Source organism: Chaetura pelagica, unplaced genomic scaffold, assembly GCF_000747805.2.
Source record: "Chaetura pelagica isolate M959 unplaced genomic scaffold, ChaPel_1.0 scaffold343, whole genome shotgun sequence".
NCBI classification, from domain to species: domain Eukaryota; kingdom Metazoa; phylum Chordata; class Aves; order Apodiformes; family Apodidae; genus Chaetura; species Chaetura pelagica.
Genome location: NW_009952873.1, coordinates 602905 through 622057, shown reverse-complemented (window position 1 = coordinate 622057; position 19153 = coordinate 602905). Strand labels below are relative to the sequence as shown.

Below are 19153 nucleotides of genomic sequence, written 5' to 3'. Positions count from 1 at the left end.
GGAAAAAAAAAGAAAACAGACTTGATTTTATTCTCAGTGAACTTCTTAATTAGAGTGAAGCTTGTTTTAAATGAATCCAACATTTAGGATCATTCGTATTTTTACTGTGTGGTGGTAATTGAGAAGTAAGGATAAAAATTGGTGTGCTCTTTAAAAAAAAAGGATCCAAGCTGTAATAAAAGACTCTTAATCCTTATTTCTTCACTGCCTTTTTGTTTAGGGCTTTTTTATTGTTTGGTTTGGGGTTTTTTTTGTTAAGCAAAAAACCCCAAACCAATCACTGTGTCCTCTGCCCCCAATACCAGAGAGAGGGCTACGTGCAGAGCAAAGCTAAGAAGGTGGCCACATTTAGGTGTGCAAATCTGAAGCCTATAAAAAAAGTTGCCCAGGAATTATTAAGAAAGTTTTTTTTTAAAAAAAAGATTAAAATAATACAATGTTGCCAAATTAAAAAGTCTTGAAGAACAGTGCTCATAGCTCTGCCTGGGAGTGCTCCATTTCCATAGTGTGTTTTTATCCAGTTGACCCTGCCTCTTTGGGGGACAGTATGTGAGAACAACTGCTGTTCCCCTGAGGGGAGCAGATCACACCCCTCCAGTGACTTGGCACTGCTGCTGGCTGGGTTTCCTGGGGGACAGAGAGGACACTGCAGCTGCTGCATTGTCAGAGCTTTCTGTCTGAGGAGAAAAACATGTATTTCACGAAAGCAAAACCTAAACACATTGAAGTTAATGGAAATTGCTCACTGTTTTTTTGTTTTGTTTTTAGTGGTTTTTTTGGTAATGGGGCAGTACAGTTTTTTTGGCACGTTTGGATTTCTTCTCCAATACAAAATTAGGATATGAACCACTTAACATCAGTCCCACAGGTCAGACAAGAACATTGGGTTCTGCCATGGACAGCTGTGTTCAACAAAAGTGCTCAGCTGGGTAATTACATTTTCACTGATACCAAAAGGACTTAAAAACAGTTGAAAAACTGTATGTGGGAATAAAAAAAAAAAAATCACAGATGAGGAAAGTGTGTTTTCAGCAAGCAATCTCACAAGTGACTTCTATCTAACTTGGTGCAAAAATTAGCAACAAAGCAGAGAAAAAGTCGTACAAGGAATACATAATTAAGAAATCTAATATTTCTTTAAAACATAAAGGGATGAATAAAACGTGAAGCGCGGTTATAGTCTGAAGAGTACAAAACATGGAAAACCTTACTCTATTCATTGTGTGTCTTGTTATTCTACTAAAATAAAAAACCCCAACTCTTTTAAGTTCAAGAGAATAAATAAGGGCGGGACGAAAGATCCAATGGATTGCCCTTTGTCTGTTCATCAGCATCCCCACACCACCATCCACTCCCACACTGGGATGCTATGATCCAGCAGCCAGAAAGCAATGCTTTTTAGATTGGATGCTGTAAGCTGAATGATCAGGCGAGAAACATGGGAAAAAAACAAACCAAAGAATTTTAAACTTTCAGCCTTGGAGCTGTCACATTTGCCAGGGAGCTGGAATGGAAGCCTAGAGCTGATTTCCAGCTACTTTTCTGATTATAACCACACTTACAAGCACTCACAAGCTCCTACTCTATGAGAAAAGGAGAGGGTCAAGAAGCAGCAACGAGCAGTTCCTCATGCTAACAACATCTCAAAAGCAGCTTTCAACAAGAAAAAACTAAAACATACCAGGCAGCATTCAGAGAAGGATTTTTTAGGAGGCCGTGCAGGAGGGGGAGGTCCCTGATCCCACTCCCAGAAGGCCATTGAGTTCTGGCGAAGCAAAAGCTCCTCCGATGGCTAAGAGGAGGCAGATAACCCAATGGCAGAACAGCCAGAAAGAAAGAGGAGACAAAGCAAAAGAAGCATGCATATGATCCACAGCCAGAAAAAAAGAATAAAGAAGAAAACAAAATATATGACAAAGTATAGAAAAGGCTCTGCTGAGATAGGCACATGAGGCAATCTTTAAAATATACTTGCAAAGCCACGTTAGCAAAAACAGCAACATGTACAAGTGCTATTTTGCTGTGTTTCCATGAAACATTGTTTGAAACTGTGGTTCAAGAGTCCACTCATCCACTTAGGTTTTTTCAGAGCACAAAAGCCAAAAACAGCCAACATCATTCAGCAGGCTTTACCACAAAACAGCATGAATTATTTTTGCTAGTGACATACAAAAGAAGCACAAGGACATCAGTGGAAAAATAAGGCAGAAAATATTTAATGAAGGATGAGAAACTGAAAAGATGGGAAAGAAATGTGTGTGTGGGACTGACATTTACAAGATGCATGGGAGTTTCCAAGCTCTAGGCATAAAAAGGCCCCAAGGTCTTAACCTTTCAAATGGACTTACTCATGTCAGGAATCTACATAAGAGAGAGAGGAAAAACAATTCCTTTAGAAAAAGAAAAGTCCTGCCTCCTTCTCTGCTACAGTGCTGACATTTATTCAAGGATGTGACTTTTGCAGAGACCTTCACCCTGCCCAGAGCTTGGCAGCTGCACCCAGGCAGGCACCAGGGCTCTGCTCCCTGCATGCAATTACACAACCAGGGTCTAAATCAGCAAACAAGCCATTTTCCTGACGTCAAAGGGGCTGTCTCATTCCAAAAGAATACAAGCATTTTATTTCTGTTCTGTGCTTTGAAGCTGTACAAGGTACACAGGCATCTGTGTCAAGCAGCGTCTAAACGAAATGGCTGCAGAGACCCATGGAAACCTTACGGTAGCAACAAAACTTTCCCAAGGAACACCACACCGTTTGTCTCACCTCCTGGATCACAAGGGCATGTCACCCACAGCTGATGCCACCTACCTCCCTCAGGTCGTTGTCCAGCCCGATGTGCTCCGAGTGCTGCCGCAGACGGTCCTTCCTCCGCTGCGCCGTGGTGCTGCGGCTGGCCCAGCGGCTGGGGAGTCAGACAGGAAGGGGAGACACACGTGAGCAGAAAGAATACCAGGAGGGAAAGCTGGGGTTGGGAGCCAGAGGACATCTGAGAGGTCTCCAGTGGGAAAAGTAAGGGTGCAAACTTGGAGATTGCTGGTGCATGACCTCCCCGTGGGAAAACGCCTGTGGGGTGACAGGCCAGTGAGCACTTGAGGGATGAAAGTCCTAATGGAAATGTGCCCACTGCCTGCCAGGGTCTGCAGTGAGAGCTCCTGTGTTACCCAAGTGCAGATCATTCCACCACCAGGAAAACCATTGCACTAAGCTACCCAACACTGCTCCTGTCTGATGCATTTGCTGAAGTTTGGTAAAAGTGGTGGCAGTAGGCACAAACAAAATACAATGAGGTATTTTAAGTAACAACTTCTAAAATTTTCCTCTTTTGTGAGGGTTGGTACTTTTCCTTGATCCACTTTCTGTGGTACTTCCAGGAATTATTTCAGAGAACCTTGTCATTGCAATAGTAATTACTGTGATAATGGATGCACCTACATTTAAAGGTTATAAATGATATTGACTTACTGGGATTAATCATGGTGCTATCTTCACCTTTTTTTTTTTTTTTTTTTTTTTTTTGCATTGGGTTTCTAAACACCACAAAACGTCTGTACTTTTTGCTATGTGTTCATGTATGTCTAGTTGAATTTTTTCCTCATCTGAAGCTGTTTCCTGAAAGCAGCCATTTGGTAACAACATTTGAAACTGAGCAAGCTTAAAGCCCTCAAGTGTCTGACCTCCTTTATGCCAGATACTATAACAAAACAAGGTAACTGTCCTGAGGAATTTCTAGCCTGATTGTAGGGTTTCTAAAAATATCATAGTGTTCTTTCAAATCCTTGAAAACAAAAATGTTCAACTGGTGCAGCGAATAAATAAGTTAATACATTATTTATAAAAAAGCTGACATAACACTGTATAAAACAACCTATGAAGCATTAAAAATAAGTATCTTAGTGCACATGAAGGCTACATCTTCAGAATGATATTAATTATTGTGGTTGTGTTTATTAAAGGTAAAAGTATCTTTTAAATACAGTATTAAATAAAAGTTTTTAAGTGGATAGCCTTTCAGTTGCCTCATGAAGCCATCTGTTTCTGAAAGAAAAAAAAAAAAAGGACCAAGAAAATAACACCCCACAATCTCCAGCCTCAGTAGTTGAGTCAAAGGCACCCTCCAAAACCTGTCTCCATCCTGGCCCTTCTACTCCAGAGAGAAATGTCCATGCTGGGCACCACGCCAGAACAACTGCTGTGACATGGCTGTTTCTACACGAGCTGTGATTGACAGGCAGAGCCCCTGGGGATTTGGGTCCTCTGCCTTTGATAGATCTCTGCAGAGGGAAACCTGGAGTGCCCACATCAAAGACAGAAGTGCATGCTTGGTGAGCCCCTCCACAACAGGTGGTTTTGGCAGGGATATCAGTCTCCAGATCCCAAACCCATCTTTTTCTGTGTGCACCCTAAACAGCAGAAATATACAAATAGGATCTGGGATCTAAACTGTTATGGGAAGGAGTTTCAGCTGGTGATATGTAGGCACATACATGTCTGGAGGCATAAACCCTTGCACAGAGCTGGACTTGGGTCCTGACATGCCCAGCAAACGCTCAGGGGTGCACAGGGCAGGGAACCTGGCCCAAGAGAAGTGCTGGGATGTGACCCCTGATAAGCAAACCCTCCTGCTTCCAAAGAGATAGACTTTGCATACATGTGCCTAACTATCTCCACTGAGGCAACCAAAGATCAAATTTTTACTATCTGCACAGAAAAAAAATGGAAAATGTTTACAAGAACTACACCTTTTATCATCCAATTGAAGTCCCTTCCTACCCCCCAAATAATGTCAAGAAAACAAGTACAAAGGAAGAAATAAACACCTGGGTCTGCATGCAATTATGGTTCAGCACCTCGCCATGCAATGTCACAGGAAATTTATTTCTAAAGCAATGTAGCCTCAAGTGTCTAGTAAGGCAACAAAACAGCATAATAGGTGTCTGCACAGCAATGACTGATACCTTCTCAGTGGAATACATTACTGACATAAGTGTCTTTGCACCTCCTCAGAAGTCTTAAAAATACACAGCCCATGAGTTTAATGAGTCACCACTTCTTTTTTTTTTTTTTTTTAAGAAGCAACATCCGAGGCCTCAGATGACTAAGAAGGGGGAAAAAAACCCCTACGTTTTAATAATCTCAACAAGCAGAAATGCAGCAGAAAAAGCACCCCATCGAAGAGAGGACAGCAAATGTAAAAGTGATTTTAGCTACCTGGCTCTGGAGACTTTCCCTAATACTGTAAGCTAGTACCACACTTACATTGCACACAAGAGAATGCAGATAATACATTGGAAAGTTACAGATCAGCTATTACCCACATAATATTCTTCTCCACCTGTGTTTCTGAAGTTACTGGAAGGTTTAAAAATTGCTACAAGTGTCCTATGAAGGAACATGTCTCACCAAAGGTGAAAGCAGAATGAAAGCCACAGAATAATTACATGTAATACATCATCATTAAAACATTTTCAGTTAATTCCAGCCTTGTACTCCATCTGGGAGAAGGCACAGATCATTCTCCACATAATTATTAAAGAAATATTTAAACATTTCCAGCATACAAACATAGAGATCAGTGGCCATTTATGAAAAAAGACTGCTGCTTATCAGCTGGACTGATTACTCAAGCAGAGAGCTGTGTGCCCCCTCTTTCCTGGCCTCTAAGCTAGGGAAGAGGGAGCTGCTGGGGCACTGGGTGAGGTCTCTGCATTTGGATGCTGCTCTGAATCTCTCCGGGACATTTTGTAAAGATCTAACAAGCAGATAAGCAGGATTAAGCAGCTAAATCTTTTAATGCCTTTTCTTTACTGGGCCACATAGAATTTCCCCCAAATAATGCTCCAGTATTGCAATAGCCTGACTCCTCCCACCCCCCTATCAGCAGAGATCATATTTTAAATTACTCTTCCTCTCCCTTTGGTCTCTCAAAGTGATTCTAAGAGTGAGTAAAAGCCCTCCCAAGTGGCCAAATAATGTCCCTTGTGTTGCCAAAATCCCTTGCAGGTGCCTCTCGTGGTCCTACTATCAGCTGCTGCCTTATTCACACCTCAGCCCTAGTGCTGCCAAAGCAGCAAGGAAAGCTGTGCTCATGTGAGCAAATGCCTGCTTGTTTCCAGCTCTTACTCTTGGGCCTTTTAGCAAAACCACTACTGCCCATGTCCCTGTGGAGCAGATGACAGAGGAGACTAAGTCCTTCTGGCTGGTCCCTACCTTGGGGGGATGAGCTCCAAGCCCCTGAGAGCACCCACAGCACTGCTGACCAGCCTAGATGCTGCTCAGGTACTACTCCCTGACCCTGACCTTTCTCCCCCTCTATTTGTTGCCTGTAGAGCCATGAGCATGGACTACTGGCATGTTTAATTTATTCCTCACAGTAAAGGCATTGCTACAAGCACCAAGTCTCTGGGGATGAAGCAGCTACAGCTCAGGCACTGTGATGCTGAGAGCCCAGGGATGAGCTGCCTATGTGGAGAAAGGATAAAAGGCTCATTTTGGTAGTCTGCCCATATCTAACTCCCACGTCCAAAGATGAATGCTCTTCACCTCCAGGGACTGCAAAAAAGTCCTGTTATTTCAGAGGAGGGACCAGGGAAGACTGTGCTCTATTCAGTATAGAGAAATGGAATAAAGACACCTCCAACTAAGACCCTTTTAACATGAAGACAGTGAAGTCAGTATTGTTTAATATCAGATTAGGTCAACAGGCACAGGAACAGGTTTGCAGAAGCTGGAGAAAATGTAAAGGTGACACTTGGAAAAGATGGTACTTAACCTGTGATGCTTCATTTCTGTAATAAAAATGGTAAGGTAGTTGGCATCAAAGCTGAGCTGTCAGACACCAACCAGGGAATACAGCAGCCTCACACCAGGGACTGACCATGTTGTACTGCAACCATACGTACATCTCTCTCTCCTCACAGAATTGTCATGGTTAGAAAAAACTTAAGATCACCACATTCAACCATCAATGCCCCCTCAGTCACCAGCCCACCCCCTCAAAAATAATAAAAAAAAATTAAAAAATGCCTGCTAGAGCATGTCCTGAAGTACCTCATCTACAGGATTTTAAAACCTTCATTTCCTTCCCACCCCCTTTTAAAGCTAGATGGAGAAGTGAAGAAATATCTACCTGAACCAGACATGGGTGAAACAAGCAAGATATATACTGTAATACTTGCAACATGCTGCTAGAGAACTAAATTCGCAGACTGATTCAACCAATATTGCAAGTCACTACCATAATTTACAATCTATTTACAATGATAACAGAGACAAGGAAGGAGACAAATGCACTTGGCTACAGGACAGAACTTAAATCTCCTCATATAGACATAAATCTTCTAATGCCGACAGGTATTTAGGTCTGTCACGATGGCAATACATCTTCTACCTGTGTACTTCCATCAGAGGAGCTATCTGACTGTGTTTCTGTATTCACAAATTAGCATGTTCTGTGCCTCAAACAAATCCTCCTAACACATGCAGGCAGCCTGCACACATTAAATACACACAGACTGGATTCGAAATAGTTAGTGTGGGACTACACAGAGAGTCCAAGTCAAACACATGTCAGAACGAATAAATTAAAGGGAAGGTCAAACCCAAGCTCCACTTGATCACAGATGGGCTGACAGAGGTTCTGTGCTCTGCATCTGCTCTGCACACACTCCTCCTCCATGGTAAGGAGGACAAAGGCTCAAATAGACACTAATGCACCTTTTACCACCTCTGCTGTAGGGCTGAAGAGGAAAGCTTTTAAACTGCTGATCAGGTGGACAAAAACAAGCAAAATGCCTTGCAGAGAGTGGTCTTACACTGACAGGCTGTCTTGTCAGATTACAGAAATACAAGTGATTGAAAAGAGTGGTACCCTCAACTGTCCTCCTCTGCAAGGAACAGTGGTAGCAATTTGCCAGCATCACCCCCTAAGCCCCGACACACCACCGTCCTAAGGGGTATTTAATTTGCAGACTCCTTTGAGACAGTGACACTGTACAGGGGAGAGCAAACAGAATAGAGGACGTAAGGATTCGACACATTCTTCCCCTGTGAACTTCAATTCTGCATAGCTATTTTAAAGTTATATATTAACTCAAGTAAGTTAATTGTCATTTTACCCCCTTGCGCCAGTTGAGCAGAGGACTGGCATTCAGGAACCTCACCCACCAGGTTCCAAGTCCCCATAGCACATGATTCTATTTCAAAAACCATTTTTAAGCACAGATCATCAGTCACACTTTATTCTTGAAAAGTATTGTATTGAAACACAAGTTGTTAATATTTTTATTATACCTGTCACTGGTTTGCTATATTACATTACCTAATGTATAGTAACTGCTTGCTTCAGATTTTCATACCTAAAAGGTGAACTTTATTACTCACAAAGTTAAATAACACCAGTGTTGTGTGTGTGGATGGCTCATTGCTGACTCATTTCTCACTCATTTAGATGCATTGCAGAGATCCTATTCTATACTACTTGAGGGAGACAAAAAAAAGCTTCATCAAAGACAGACACTTACAACAGTGCCCACCATGTAGGGAGATGGAAAAGCACATATAATATGAAGCACTTAGTACAATAGACAGACCACATTATATGTGTATATATATGATATTTTCTTGAAAAACATACACTGATATTACTGTTCATGAATATGTAAACAGTAGTCTTACTTAAAATTCAGGACAATGAGAGCACCAGGCAGATAAACCCTGGGCAGTTCAGAATTTGAAGGGGGCAGGGGGGTGTGGGTGACAGAGGCCACAGGACAGTGCCCACACAAGTTGTGCTGCAAATTGGAGCACAGAAGTGAACCGAGTTAGTACATTCCTAATGCATGATTTTTAACAAATAAGCACTGACACAGCGGTGAGGTCAGCAAAACACAGCACAGGAACAAATGCCTGGAGAAAGCGAACAAGTTCTTTTCAAATCTGCTTTGTGGGTTAGAACAACATATCACTTAGCTAAAGCCTAAAGGTAGAAGGGAGAGTGCAGCAGGATCTGTGCTTGGAAGACTTGGACTGTGCCCTCCTGGGAGTATCACTGCAGGTCAGATAGGACACAAAGAACAGTCAAAAGCATGAAGCTCACAGGAAGCTGAGGCACAAGAGAGAGGGCTCAGGAGAGAGGTGACATGGCAGGAAAGAGGAAACAGGCTGGTCAGGAGAGGAAGCAAGGAGGAAAGCAGGGAGCAGATAAAGAAGGTGGTGAAAACAGGACTTAAAAAAGAGAAAGGCAAAAAAGGATAATTTAAGACATTTTGTAGATGCATACAAAGCAAAACCTTCCTTTGAAAATGAAAAGAATTCAAGAAAAAAACTATCAGTTCAGTTGCTCTTAGCAGGCATTCACTGCAAATTGCCAGAGTGCAAATATATTCCCATGCTTAGTGTGCAATCAGTGTTTTCCTCTGCAATATTTAATCTCATTTATTAAGCTTCTTAGTACAAATTAAGTTATAAGGTAATCAATTAGATTGAAAACACAGCTTGTTTCATTGTTTTAATTTTGCACTGCAAGCATATTTACCCTAATTTAACAATTAGCTAATCAAAAACCATGAAATGTTTATGTAGCTCAGCTTTTTGTCATTCAAATTCCTTTCCTTCATCACTGCAGATGGCATCAGCTAGCAGAGTCCCAGCTACAGTTTTTAAAAGCGTGGCAGAAAACACGTGGGGAAGGAAAAGGGGAACATGCAGAAACCACAACGTGTCGCTGGGGTTTGAAAAAGGAAAGGAGCACTCCGGAAAGTCCTGCTCATTTCCAGATAAACAAACTGCCTAAGGGACCACAGCCTGCTTTCTCCTGGGACTCCATCTAGGAGGACTTTTGCAGAAGTCACTGCTTTACATGGTCCCAGCAGCATGGATGGGCCATTTCTGAACCCAGAGGTTCAGCTGCTCCCTGTAGGTTTAGAAGGCTTTCCCATGACCTGGGGGCTGTGTCACAGGTGATGAGTGCAGAGGGAGTTCTGCAAGTGGGCCACTGCTGCTTGATGGGACAGGGGACAGAACTGGGTGGGGTGTTCTTTTTGACTTGGCTTTTTTTTTAAATTGCTGTTCGCTGGGATGAATCACTCTTTGCTTACAGAAAAAAAACGTTTATTTTAATTTCTAGGAATACTTGGATACAATAGTTATCATATTTTGCTTAAGTTTAGATCTGCAGATTCTGCAGTTAATTTATTTTGATGTTCTGGCAGTTTTGGTCAAAAAGATCATAAGGGAACCTGTACACCTGGAGCCTCTACTTCAGTTTATGGAGGTGAGGTCTTGCGGTGGTGGTTTTTTTTTGGTGTTCAATTTTTGTTGTTGTTGGTTTTTTGCTGCTTGGTTTGGGTTTTGTTTTGTTTTGGTTTGGTTTGGGTTTTTTGGGGGGGGAGCTTGTTGGAGGTTTTTTGTTGTGTTTTTTTTTTCTTTTTCATTTTTGTTGTTGTTTGTTTATTTTTAATTTGTTGGGTTTTTAAACTTCAGATTTATTTTTAGCCAAGTGCAGTTTGGAGTTGTTTTCAGTGAAGTTCTTGCTTAGCTGAAGTAGTCAACATTTTCTTACCACCACAAAGGTAAAGACAAGCCTTAATGACACCACGCGTGCATGTGCAGTCCAGCCAGAATAGAAGCCAATGTGAAAGGAGGCTTTCCCAACCCACAAATGACCAAGCAGATGAGAGAAAGCAGGAAGAAATGTGACACTGCCTGCGACCAGAGGAGCACAGGTTCACTCCCTGAGAGGACACCCGAGAGGGAAAGTAGGAGGAGGCAGCAGAGTGACAGAAGTGGGCCAAGGCCTGCTGCCCAGCACGGCTGCAGGGTGACAGATGAAACAGCATCAGACTTTGCTTCTGTGACAGACTTGGGTGTTTTAAGACTTACACGTGGTAATATGATCAACACTTGTTTCCAGCTGCAGTTAGATGGAAGTAATCCAAAGTGACTGACTACCCTCCCTGCATTCCCAAGCCCTGATCTCTGTGCCCTGCAAGCCAGAGAGCCAGGCAACTCCTCTTCCAAATAGAATTTCAGCCTGTCTAGGCAACACGGTTTTCTGTGATCACACAGAGGATCAAGGACTAAGCAAACTAAAAGTGCTTGGTCTTTGCACTATATTTCTCATTCAGATACATTTATATATATATGACAGCCCTGTAACCACCAGGCAGTGCACCTGGCTACAGGAAGGGAACAGTTATTCAAAATATATATAGAAACATTCAAAACCCACTTGGATGCAGTCCTGCTCTAGGCCATCCTGCTTTAGCAGGGGAGTTAGACTAGATGATCTCTAGAGTTCCTTTCCAAGCCTTGACAGTTCTGTGATTCTGTGATGGGTTTTCATTAAAACATGGGATTGATTTCTTTTCCTCCCTCCTGCAAATCCACTTACTTACAACACTCAAGGCAAAATTTGCTGTGTAGAACTGTGCTCTGCAAAAATAATGTTGGTCTGCACAGCAATATCCTTTGTGTTGACTTTATGAACATACACAACAGCCACATGTGAAGTGCTGGGGAACGGAGCTGAAATGTTCTCCTCCTCCACCCCTGGTCCCAAATGCAAGCATAAGACACCTCTAAGAGGCATACACTGGGAAATTAAAATTGATGGATTGCTATCCTTCAACTGATTTTTGTGGTCAAAAGAATGATGATGTATTTGCAGAGAGCATGAAAAGGCTATCTTTTTTATACGTGGGTGTAAATTCAGCAGAATTACATGTCTTAAATGAGAGTCCTCTCAGATGCTCACACATAAAAAGTCAGGAAGCAGAAAGATATAAACAGATGGTCTTGAGATTTTCCAATTATAAACCTTTTTGGCAATATACAGCTGGAGGAATTCCAAGCATTTGTCACTTTGACACCACAAATGTAATGGGATTTTGGTACTTGAAAATTCTGAAACATGCTGCAATTTGAAGACCAAAACCAGCTGCCTAAGTCAAAATGATCACTCAAGGAATTAAAGTTATGTTTTAGAATATCTAACAGAAACATCTCAAAGGCATAAGGAAAACTATTTTTAATTTGATGCTTATTCATAGATTCACTGAGATTCTGCAACAGAGCCAGAAGATATAAGCAACTTTGAGCAGGCTGGGCAAGCTCACACTGCTGCTGACACTGTAAAACTGAAACCCACCATAAGGATAAGAAGCAGACTCCTATACACAGCATCCCACACAATGAAGAAATCCTCCTTTCCTCAAGGAAACATGACCCAGAAACTTTTGTTTTGGTTTGCAAGAAGACTGCAAACAAAGGAACTTTGAAATACACATTAATATTTTTATTTATTATTTTTAAAATTTCTTTTAAAGAATTGTAATTCTTTAAACATTGTAATTCAGTGCTTAAAGATCTCTTATTTTATTATTTGCAAGTCTTATTCCTGGTAGGTTATTAAAAAGGGATTAGCTAGCACTGAGGTGCACAAAAGGTGTATAAAGAGAATTGAATGGGCACCTCATATAGAAGCTCAGAGCAGCATCTGTGAACACTTTTCTAAAGCAAGAGCTAGCTAGCTTTCAGAGCTCTCAGATTTAGCTGTGCTCCATCCTGACCTACCACCAAGATTGCAAGTTGGGGTCTGAGCTAGTAATTTCAGGAAGCAGTAATCACTGATGCACAGATATTTTCCCCTCTTTCCTAGACGTCAGGGGAAGACAAAAATTAAGTAAGATGCAACACTTACTTTATATCATAACTATATATTTGTGAAGTGTATTAGTTGCTCCAGGTTCACATTTTACATTAGGTCAACTATGAAATAACATGCTTGAGTCCACAGCTATAGGCACGCCTACCTTCATATCTAAGTGTCCTACAAAACCATACCAGACACAAAAGAGCAGTATGGGTACAAACCATATACTGTCCACTCTCACTGAATTATTCTTCCAGGTTATTCGAACATGGAAACTAAAAGGAAGCTATACAAATTTTTGGGTCACGTAGTAACAGCTACAAAAAAAAAAAAAAAAGGAACAGTGTAGGCATGAATTTCATTCTGCACCATGGTGTAGAGGCTTCAATACCAAAATTTCTTTCAGAATCTGAATTTTAGCTCAGGTTCCCAAATTATCTTATTCAGAGCAAACAGTGAAGAAATTAATTTTAAATTTATTATGGCAATGATAAAAATAAAAATATGCATCAGAAGGCACAGTATGTACCACTCAACAGAAACCAGCACTGAGGAATCTTCCCAAAACCAGACCTAACACTTTCTGATGTAACCCAAACCATGGCTATAACTTAAAAAACTGCAGCCCATACAAACCAGAAATGGAATGAGTTGCCAGCATCCATCCAAAATTGGACTTCTGTCCAATGATATGACAAACCTGCTTTCAAATCCAGAAAATAAAACCGGTGCTTACTTGTTATTGGTGGGTCCCGTTGCCAGGACATCTGATTGCAACTTTGGGAAAAATCCTTGTTCATATTTTCCTTGGCCAATCTTCATATCAAGTAAGTGTGGGTGGATGGCTGTGTGATCGATCTTCATCAGCCGCTGCTCGATGGACTGGGCTGCAAGTTACAGTCACAGGTGAACACCATGTTAGCAAACCACCTGAAGACATGGGCTACAACAACAAGTGTGGTCATGCTCTGATCCCTGATAAACCCTCTAAGTTGTTAAACAGTGATTTTAGACCCAGAAACCTCTTGCTTACAGAAGTGAGGAAACGTCTCTGCTGTTATTTTGTTATTTTGCATTCAGTTTTTCACCCAATACAGCCAGTATTAGCACAGGCGAGTTAGCTGTTAAACACACAGGTATTTACAGGGGACAATGAGTTATAGAATCATAGAAAGGTTTGAGTTGGAAGGGACCTTAAAGATCATCTAGTTCCAACTCTCCTGCCACAGGCAGGGACACCTCCCACTAGACCAGGTTGCTCAGAGCCCCATCCAACCTGGCCTTGAACACTTCAGGGATGAGCTATCCACAGTTTCCCTGGGCAACCTGTGCCAGTGTCTCACCACCCTCACGCTAAAGAATGTCCTCCTAATGTCTAACCTAATCTACCCTCTTTCAAGTTGAAACCCTTACCCCTCATCTTATTGCTACATGCCCCTGTAAAAATTAGCTGGCAAGAGCCCTGCAATTTCAATGCCCCGTTGGCAGGATGAAGACCTCTGAGGCTGGCTGCAACCCTCTGTGGTGCTGGGCAACTCACTTTGCCCTGGACATATCTCCTTGGCCTGATGCACAGGGGGTGATACTGGAGTTTTGCAAACATCTGGCACCTATAATGATCCTCCTCCTGAAACTAGATACGCCATTGATGGATGCCAGGCCTTTAAAAAGCACAGCTAACAGCAGCAAGGCCTGAGCAGCATCAAAAAGATGAACAGATGCTTGGAAACGGAGGAGGCTACAGCAAGACTGGAGAGGGCTCCCCAGGAATCATGGCTCCACTGAGACTAATGCAGTTCAGGTGTTTGCTTCAAGGACACAAGGATTTAATCTCAAATTGCAAGCAGGATGAAAATAAAATCTGTCACCCTCTCAACACTAAGTCAGATGCACTGGGAGTGAGAGGAGAACAGAGGTGTTCGGGGAAATCAGCATTTAATTAGCAACTTTAATATTCAACTTGTTGTAGCCCATCCGTTAATGGGCAGGCCTGTTCTTTCCAGCTTATCATAGCTAATGAATAAATATTAAATATGTGGAATCTAAATCCATTTTGCAATTGTCAAGAACAACACAGAACTCATTTCCTATTTTATAAAACTGTGATGGGTAAGAAACTGTCATAAGATTTACATGCATTATAATTAGAAACTTGGCAGTTTTATGTCCCCTCTCTCTAAAAAAAAAATATAAAAACACTTCCTATGTTTTTATTTTGGAAAAAAAGGGCTGGATACTGTGAGGTCAGAGGGTTTGAAGTGTTAAAAAAATAGTAGGTTAAACAAACAGGTGCTGGATCTGTGCAAGGGTCACATATATTGTGAATGGTAAATACAAAAGAAAGTTGGTATTACTATCAGTTTGCTGCTTTTCACAAGACAGAAAATGAGGTTCTGGTGCCACAATATCTATCAAAACTAGACGCTGAATAGACAGTCGACCTGCAAATTAGAATTGGTTTTAAACAGAAAATTTAAGCTGACACAGGATTTCTATTTCTGTGACATTAACAAGTAAAACACTCTCAAGGAAATAAAAAGCAACAACAAACAAAAACACCATGAGAAATGTGTTTTCCCCAGTTCATTACTATGTTTCTCAGCCAATTTAAGAGTATAATTTCCCTGTATTACTTGGAAATGAAATAAATACTTGCACAGTAAGAAACTCAAGTATAACTTGAAAAGGCATTCTGTGACTGTAATGGAAAAAAAATTATCCAAATCTTTAGTACATGCAGTATTGTTTGCATTTATTGCTGGAACTACTAAATATGCCACACAGGATTTGATCCCCGGCACTCCCCACTCCTCTAACCAAGTGGTGTAAGGGGAAAAAAAGAAAGGTCTTTTTACAAGAAAGGGGAGATGAGACCAGTGGAGCAGACACCAGGGCTCAGCTCTTAAGTGTGGCTGGCACTGGTCCCACTACTACAGTGAAGGAAAGCTCTCCCAGCAATGGAGCAGGAGCTGCCTGGAATCAGAAACATTGGGCCCAGCTCCACAGTCAGGTTTGTGCTTATTAAAAGCACCAGCCTAGGAGAGCTCGAAGGGAAGGTAAACGCTGCTGTTGTATTTAGCATGTCAAAGCACACTGAAGTTTTTGTCCTGGGAAAATAAGGAAACCAAGAGTCTAGGACTGCCTTACCAGCTGCAATGCTCATGTGATGGAGGACCTGTATTTCTTTGTGGCTGACATTGTACTTTTGAATATTTTACTAGCCCATCTGAACTTACCTGCTTCTTTCAAAGTGCTGCATTTCTGATAGTTGGATGTCCGCAGCGCAGGGGCCCTGACATTGTATAGCCGTATTTTCTCAATTCGGGAGTCAAAAACTCGTAGAAAAGGGTCTTTCTCTTCCCACTGGGAGATTATTTTATTGTCTATGAAGGTTGCAAACATCTGTGTTTCGATGAAGTGTGAAAGGAATGGGAGATAAGGCTCGGGTTGGTCCGAAAGGAAGGAAGCCTGAAATACAGAACAGCTCATTAGTGCCACATTCCCACCTGGCATAGACACTACGAACTGATCCAGCAGCCAATAGGAAGGCTTGGACAAGGCTTCCCCACCACAGGAACACCTCTTGGAGAGGTGTGAATCTATCTATGAAGGGACTTGGCTCACAGGTCACCTCTTTGGTCAGAATTGTGAGAAATTAAGTGGTTAGGAGGCTTTGTGACAGCTCAAGAAAAAGGAATATGGAGTTACCAAAGTAGTGCCCATACTGCCAGCATTTTCAAAGCAGCCTAGCAGCTACAACCTGCAGGAATGAGCCCTGTGCAACCCACAGGCCACCACCACCACCACGTGTGCCCACTTAGGACCTCTGGTCTGTGCATCCCTGCTTGAGACCAGATCACTTAAGGTGTCCTCCATATCAAAGGGTGCAAAGTGCTCTTCAGCTAATGCTCTTTGAAGTTAAGCAGGGCAATTAGTAATGAATTTCCAATTAAATATGAGTGTGTGCCTAAATCTCTGAGCTTTGAAAGCACTAACCATAACAGCCCATTTTATTGTAGAATTATTAGCAGAGGTGGCCTAAACAACCTCCTCTCTGAAAGCTGCACTTGTTCAACACCTGAATGCAAACAAGAAGAACAAAAAGGCATGGCAGCACTTTTTTTAAATCAAAAACTGACTCAGATCAATATTCAGTCTGTTCCTGACTGTTTATCCCTCTAACATTCCCCTTGGAAACAGACTGGCATCTGAAAAAAATTGACAGCAGTAAGTGCTATCTACTTTGCAATGTCATTCAGAAATAAAAACAGTGCAAGCTTCCAAATGTTTCTCATTCCTTTTGCAGGCCAACAGTCTTTTTATATCCTAATTTCTAATCTCAGCTTCCTTTTCACTCTTGTGTACACACTGCAAGGGAGTCATAACAGCACTCTTCTGCCATAACAAGGTGGTAGCCTTCTACAGAAAAACACTGCCCATTAACAAAAACCTCTACTGTGAAGTTAGGAAATATGAAAGACTGGATTTGTTGTATTTTTTTTGTCTCCTGTGTGCACCTCTTCTCTCAGCAAACAAATAAAAAGTTATACAATTTTTCTGAAAAGTTACATTCCACAGCTACCCTTCCACCAAACCCACAGGAGAAGCCCCATCAGCTGGGCAGAGGAAAGCCAGTGTGGTTCATACAAGGCAAGATGGCTCTGCCTGGCTCAGCAGATCTGCACCGATTTACTCTGGCAGGTGCTTGGGCCCTTTCTAACCAAAATGGACAAATCTCTTGGTGAGGCAGATGATGAACGGTGGATCAAAGAACACCTAGGCTATATCTACATCATGTAGCTATTCTCCCTCCCTCCCAAAAGCAATTTCAGATGGAAAAATGAATACACAGCTATCTTTACTTTGTCAAAGTTTTGCATTTGCTCCCTGTTTGTCAGCCACGACTCCATGTCGGGGGCTGCCTGAATGACGAAAGCCTCGTAGTCTGCGAACATCTGCGTGAAGCGGTTGGCGAACACCTCCCGGAGCTGCACGTTCAGTTTGTAGTCCCTCAGCTCCACCTCCTCACAGGGCAATTTCCCATCCTTCTCCTTCTCCGCAGTGATGGTCATTTTTTCCACTGTCACACCCGTTCTCTTGGCCAGGGCCTGCAGGCGGGCGATCGTCTCGTTGCCCTTCAGCAGCTCATACATGTTGAGTGCGTTGCTGGGGATGTTCCCGTTCTTCTTGTCGTTCACCAAGTCGCTAAGAACCAGGTTCTTGAGTTTGGTGGCGCTGTCGCTGCAGTGCAGGTTGCCCTCCGGTGGGATCCCAAACTGCAGGAGCACCTCCGAGATCTCCTGGATAAACTCCAGCTTGTTGGGGAACTGGGGGAACTCCTCCGGCAGCTCGATGAAATGGTTGTCGATGTCTACAAAGCACAAGTTTGCCTGAAATACAAATAAAATTTTCAGATTCTTGATGCTGAATTGGTTTTCCTAGGATGCTTCCAGACAAAAGGACAAGAGCACACATATGCAGGAGACTTAAGCTGTGTTGTCTAGCCTGTGACATTTCAGACTTCAGCAAAGCTGGGGAATGAATGGCAGTGATTTAACAAATAAATAGAGCCTCCTGCCTCCTCCTGTTCTCCTGGGACTTGGAGATCCCAAACTTCTCACCTCACAGATTTGATATCCCCTCCCAGATCAGCCAAGGACACAGCAGGAAGCTTGTTGGATGTTTAGTATCACTTCTCAGCCCACATGAATGGTATTTGTGTGAGTAACTTCATGTCAAGGGTACATTTATTTTACCAGGATCCAACAGCAGGAAGCCACTGAAGATGTGCTACCAAGGACTGAGATGTTCAGTGAGAAAGATGCTGCTGCTATATGAACAATGCTACAAAAGAGGGTCCCATGCAAATCCACTGGGATCCATTGGTATTGTCCACTGAAGCCCTATTTCCCCACTCCTCCCTACCCCCTGTTTCCATGGAGGTTTTTAATCTTGGCAGTTCCTCTGCTTGAGATTTAAGCAGAGTGCTCTTAGACAGCTTTGCTACGAATGGAGATGGATCTCAGCCCATAAGATTAAAGCTAAGTGAGGATATGAATCTCGCAGAGCTGATATTTTTACTAGGAAAGTGTCAATGGGGGATGGAAGAACCCTACATAAAAATTAATTAAATTGCAAATGCACCCTCAGGAATAACAGCAGAATGAAAAACAGTAATTGATCTTCTGAACTGCAGCTCACATCTGAAACTCTGTCTGAGTGCATTGTGCTGAATAAATCTTAAACCAGGTCAGATTCCCAAGGTGCTAAAGTCCAAAGGGTTTTATCCTGATGTAAAGCTGCAGAACAAGAGATGCAGGAACCCACAGGGCAGCAGCATGTCTTTGTTAGCCTGACTTGGCCATTAGCATAGCTCCTTTGCCTTCTCCAAGGCACTTTTACTGTTCTTTACTCCTCACCAAACACTGTAGACTAATCTTCAGATCATGTGAACAGAAAGACTTTATTTTCCTCCTTTTCTGAAATGGTTAATTTTCAGCAGG

The 19153-nt window shown here is 42.2% G+C and overlaps 1 protein-coding gene across 1 annotated transcript in view; it reads right to left on the bottom strand.

The window, feature by feature from the left end:
* The window catches only part of DENND5B (DENN/MADD domain containing 5B), a 63707-nt gene that overhangs the window by 21023 nt on the left and 23531 nt on the right, over positions 1 to 19153 (bottom strand). The window contains exons 5-8 of the mRNA XM_009995214.1: positions 17513 to 18040; positions 15887 to 16118; positions 13387 to 13537; positions 2810 to 2903 (exon numbers count right to left, since the gene is read on the bottom strand). Coding sequence (XP_009993516.1) covers positions 2810 to 2903; positions 13387 to 13537; positions 15887 to 16118; positions 17513 to 18040 — 1005 coding nt within the window. The remainder of the gene's footprint in view (positions 1 to 2809; positions 2904 to 13386; positions 13538 to 15886; positions 16119 to 17512; positions 18041 to 19153) is intronic.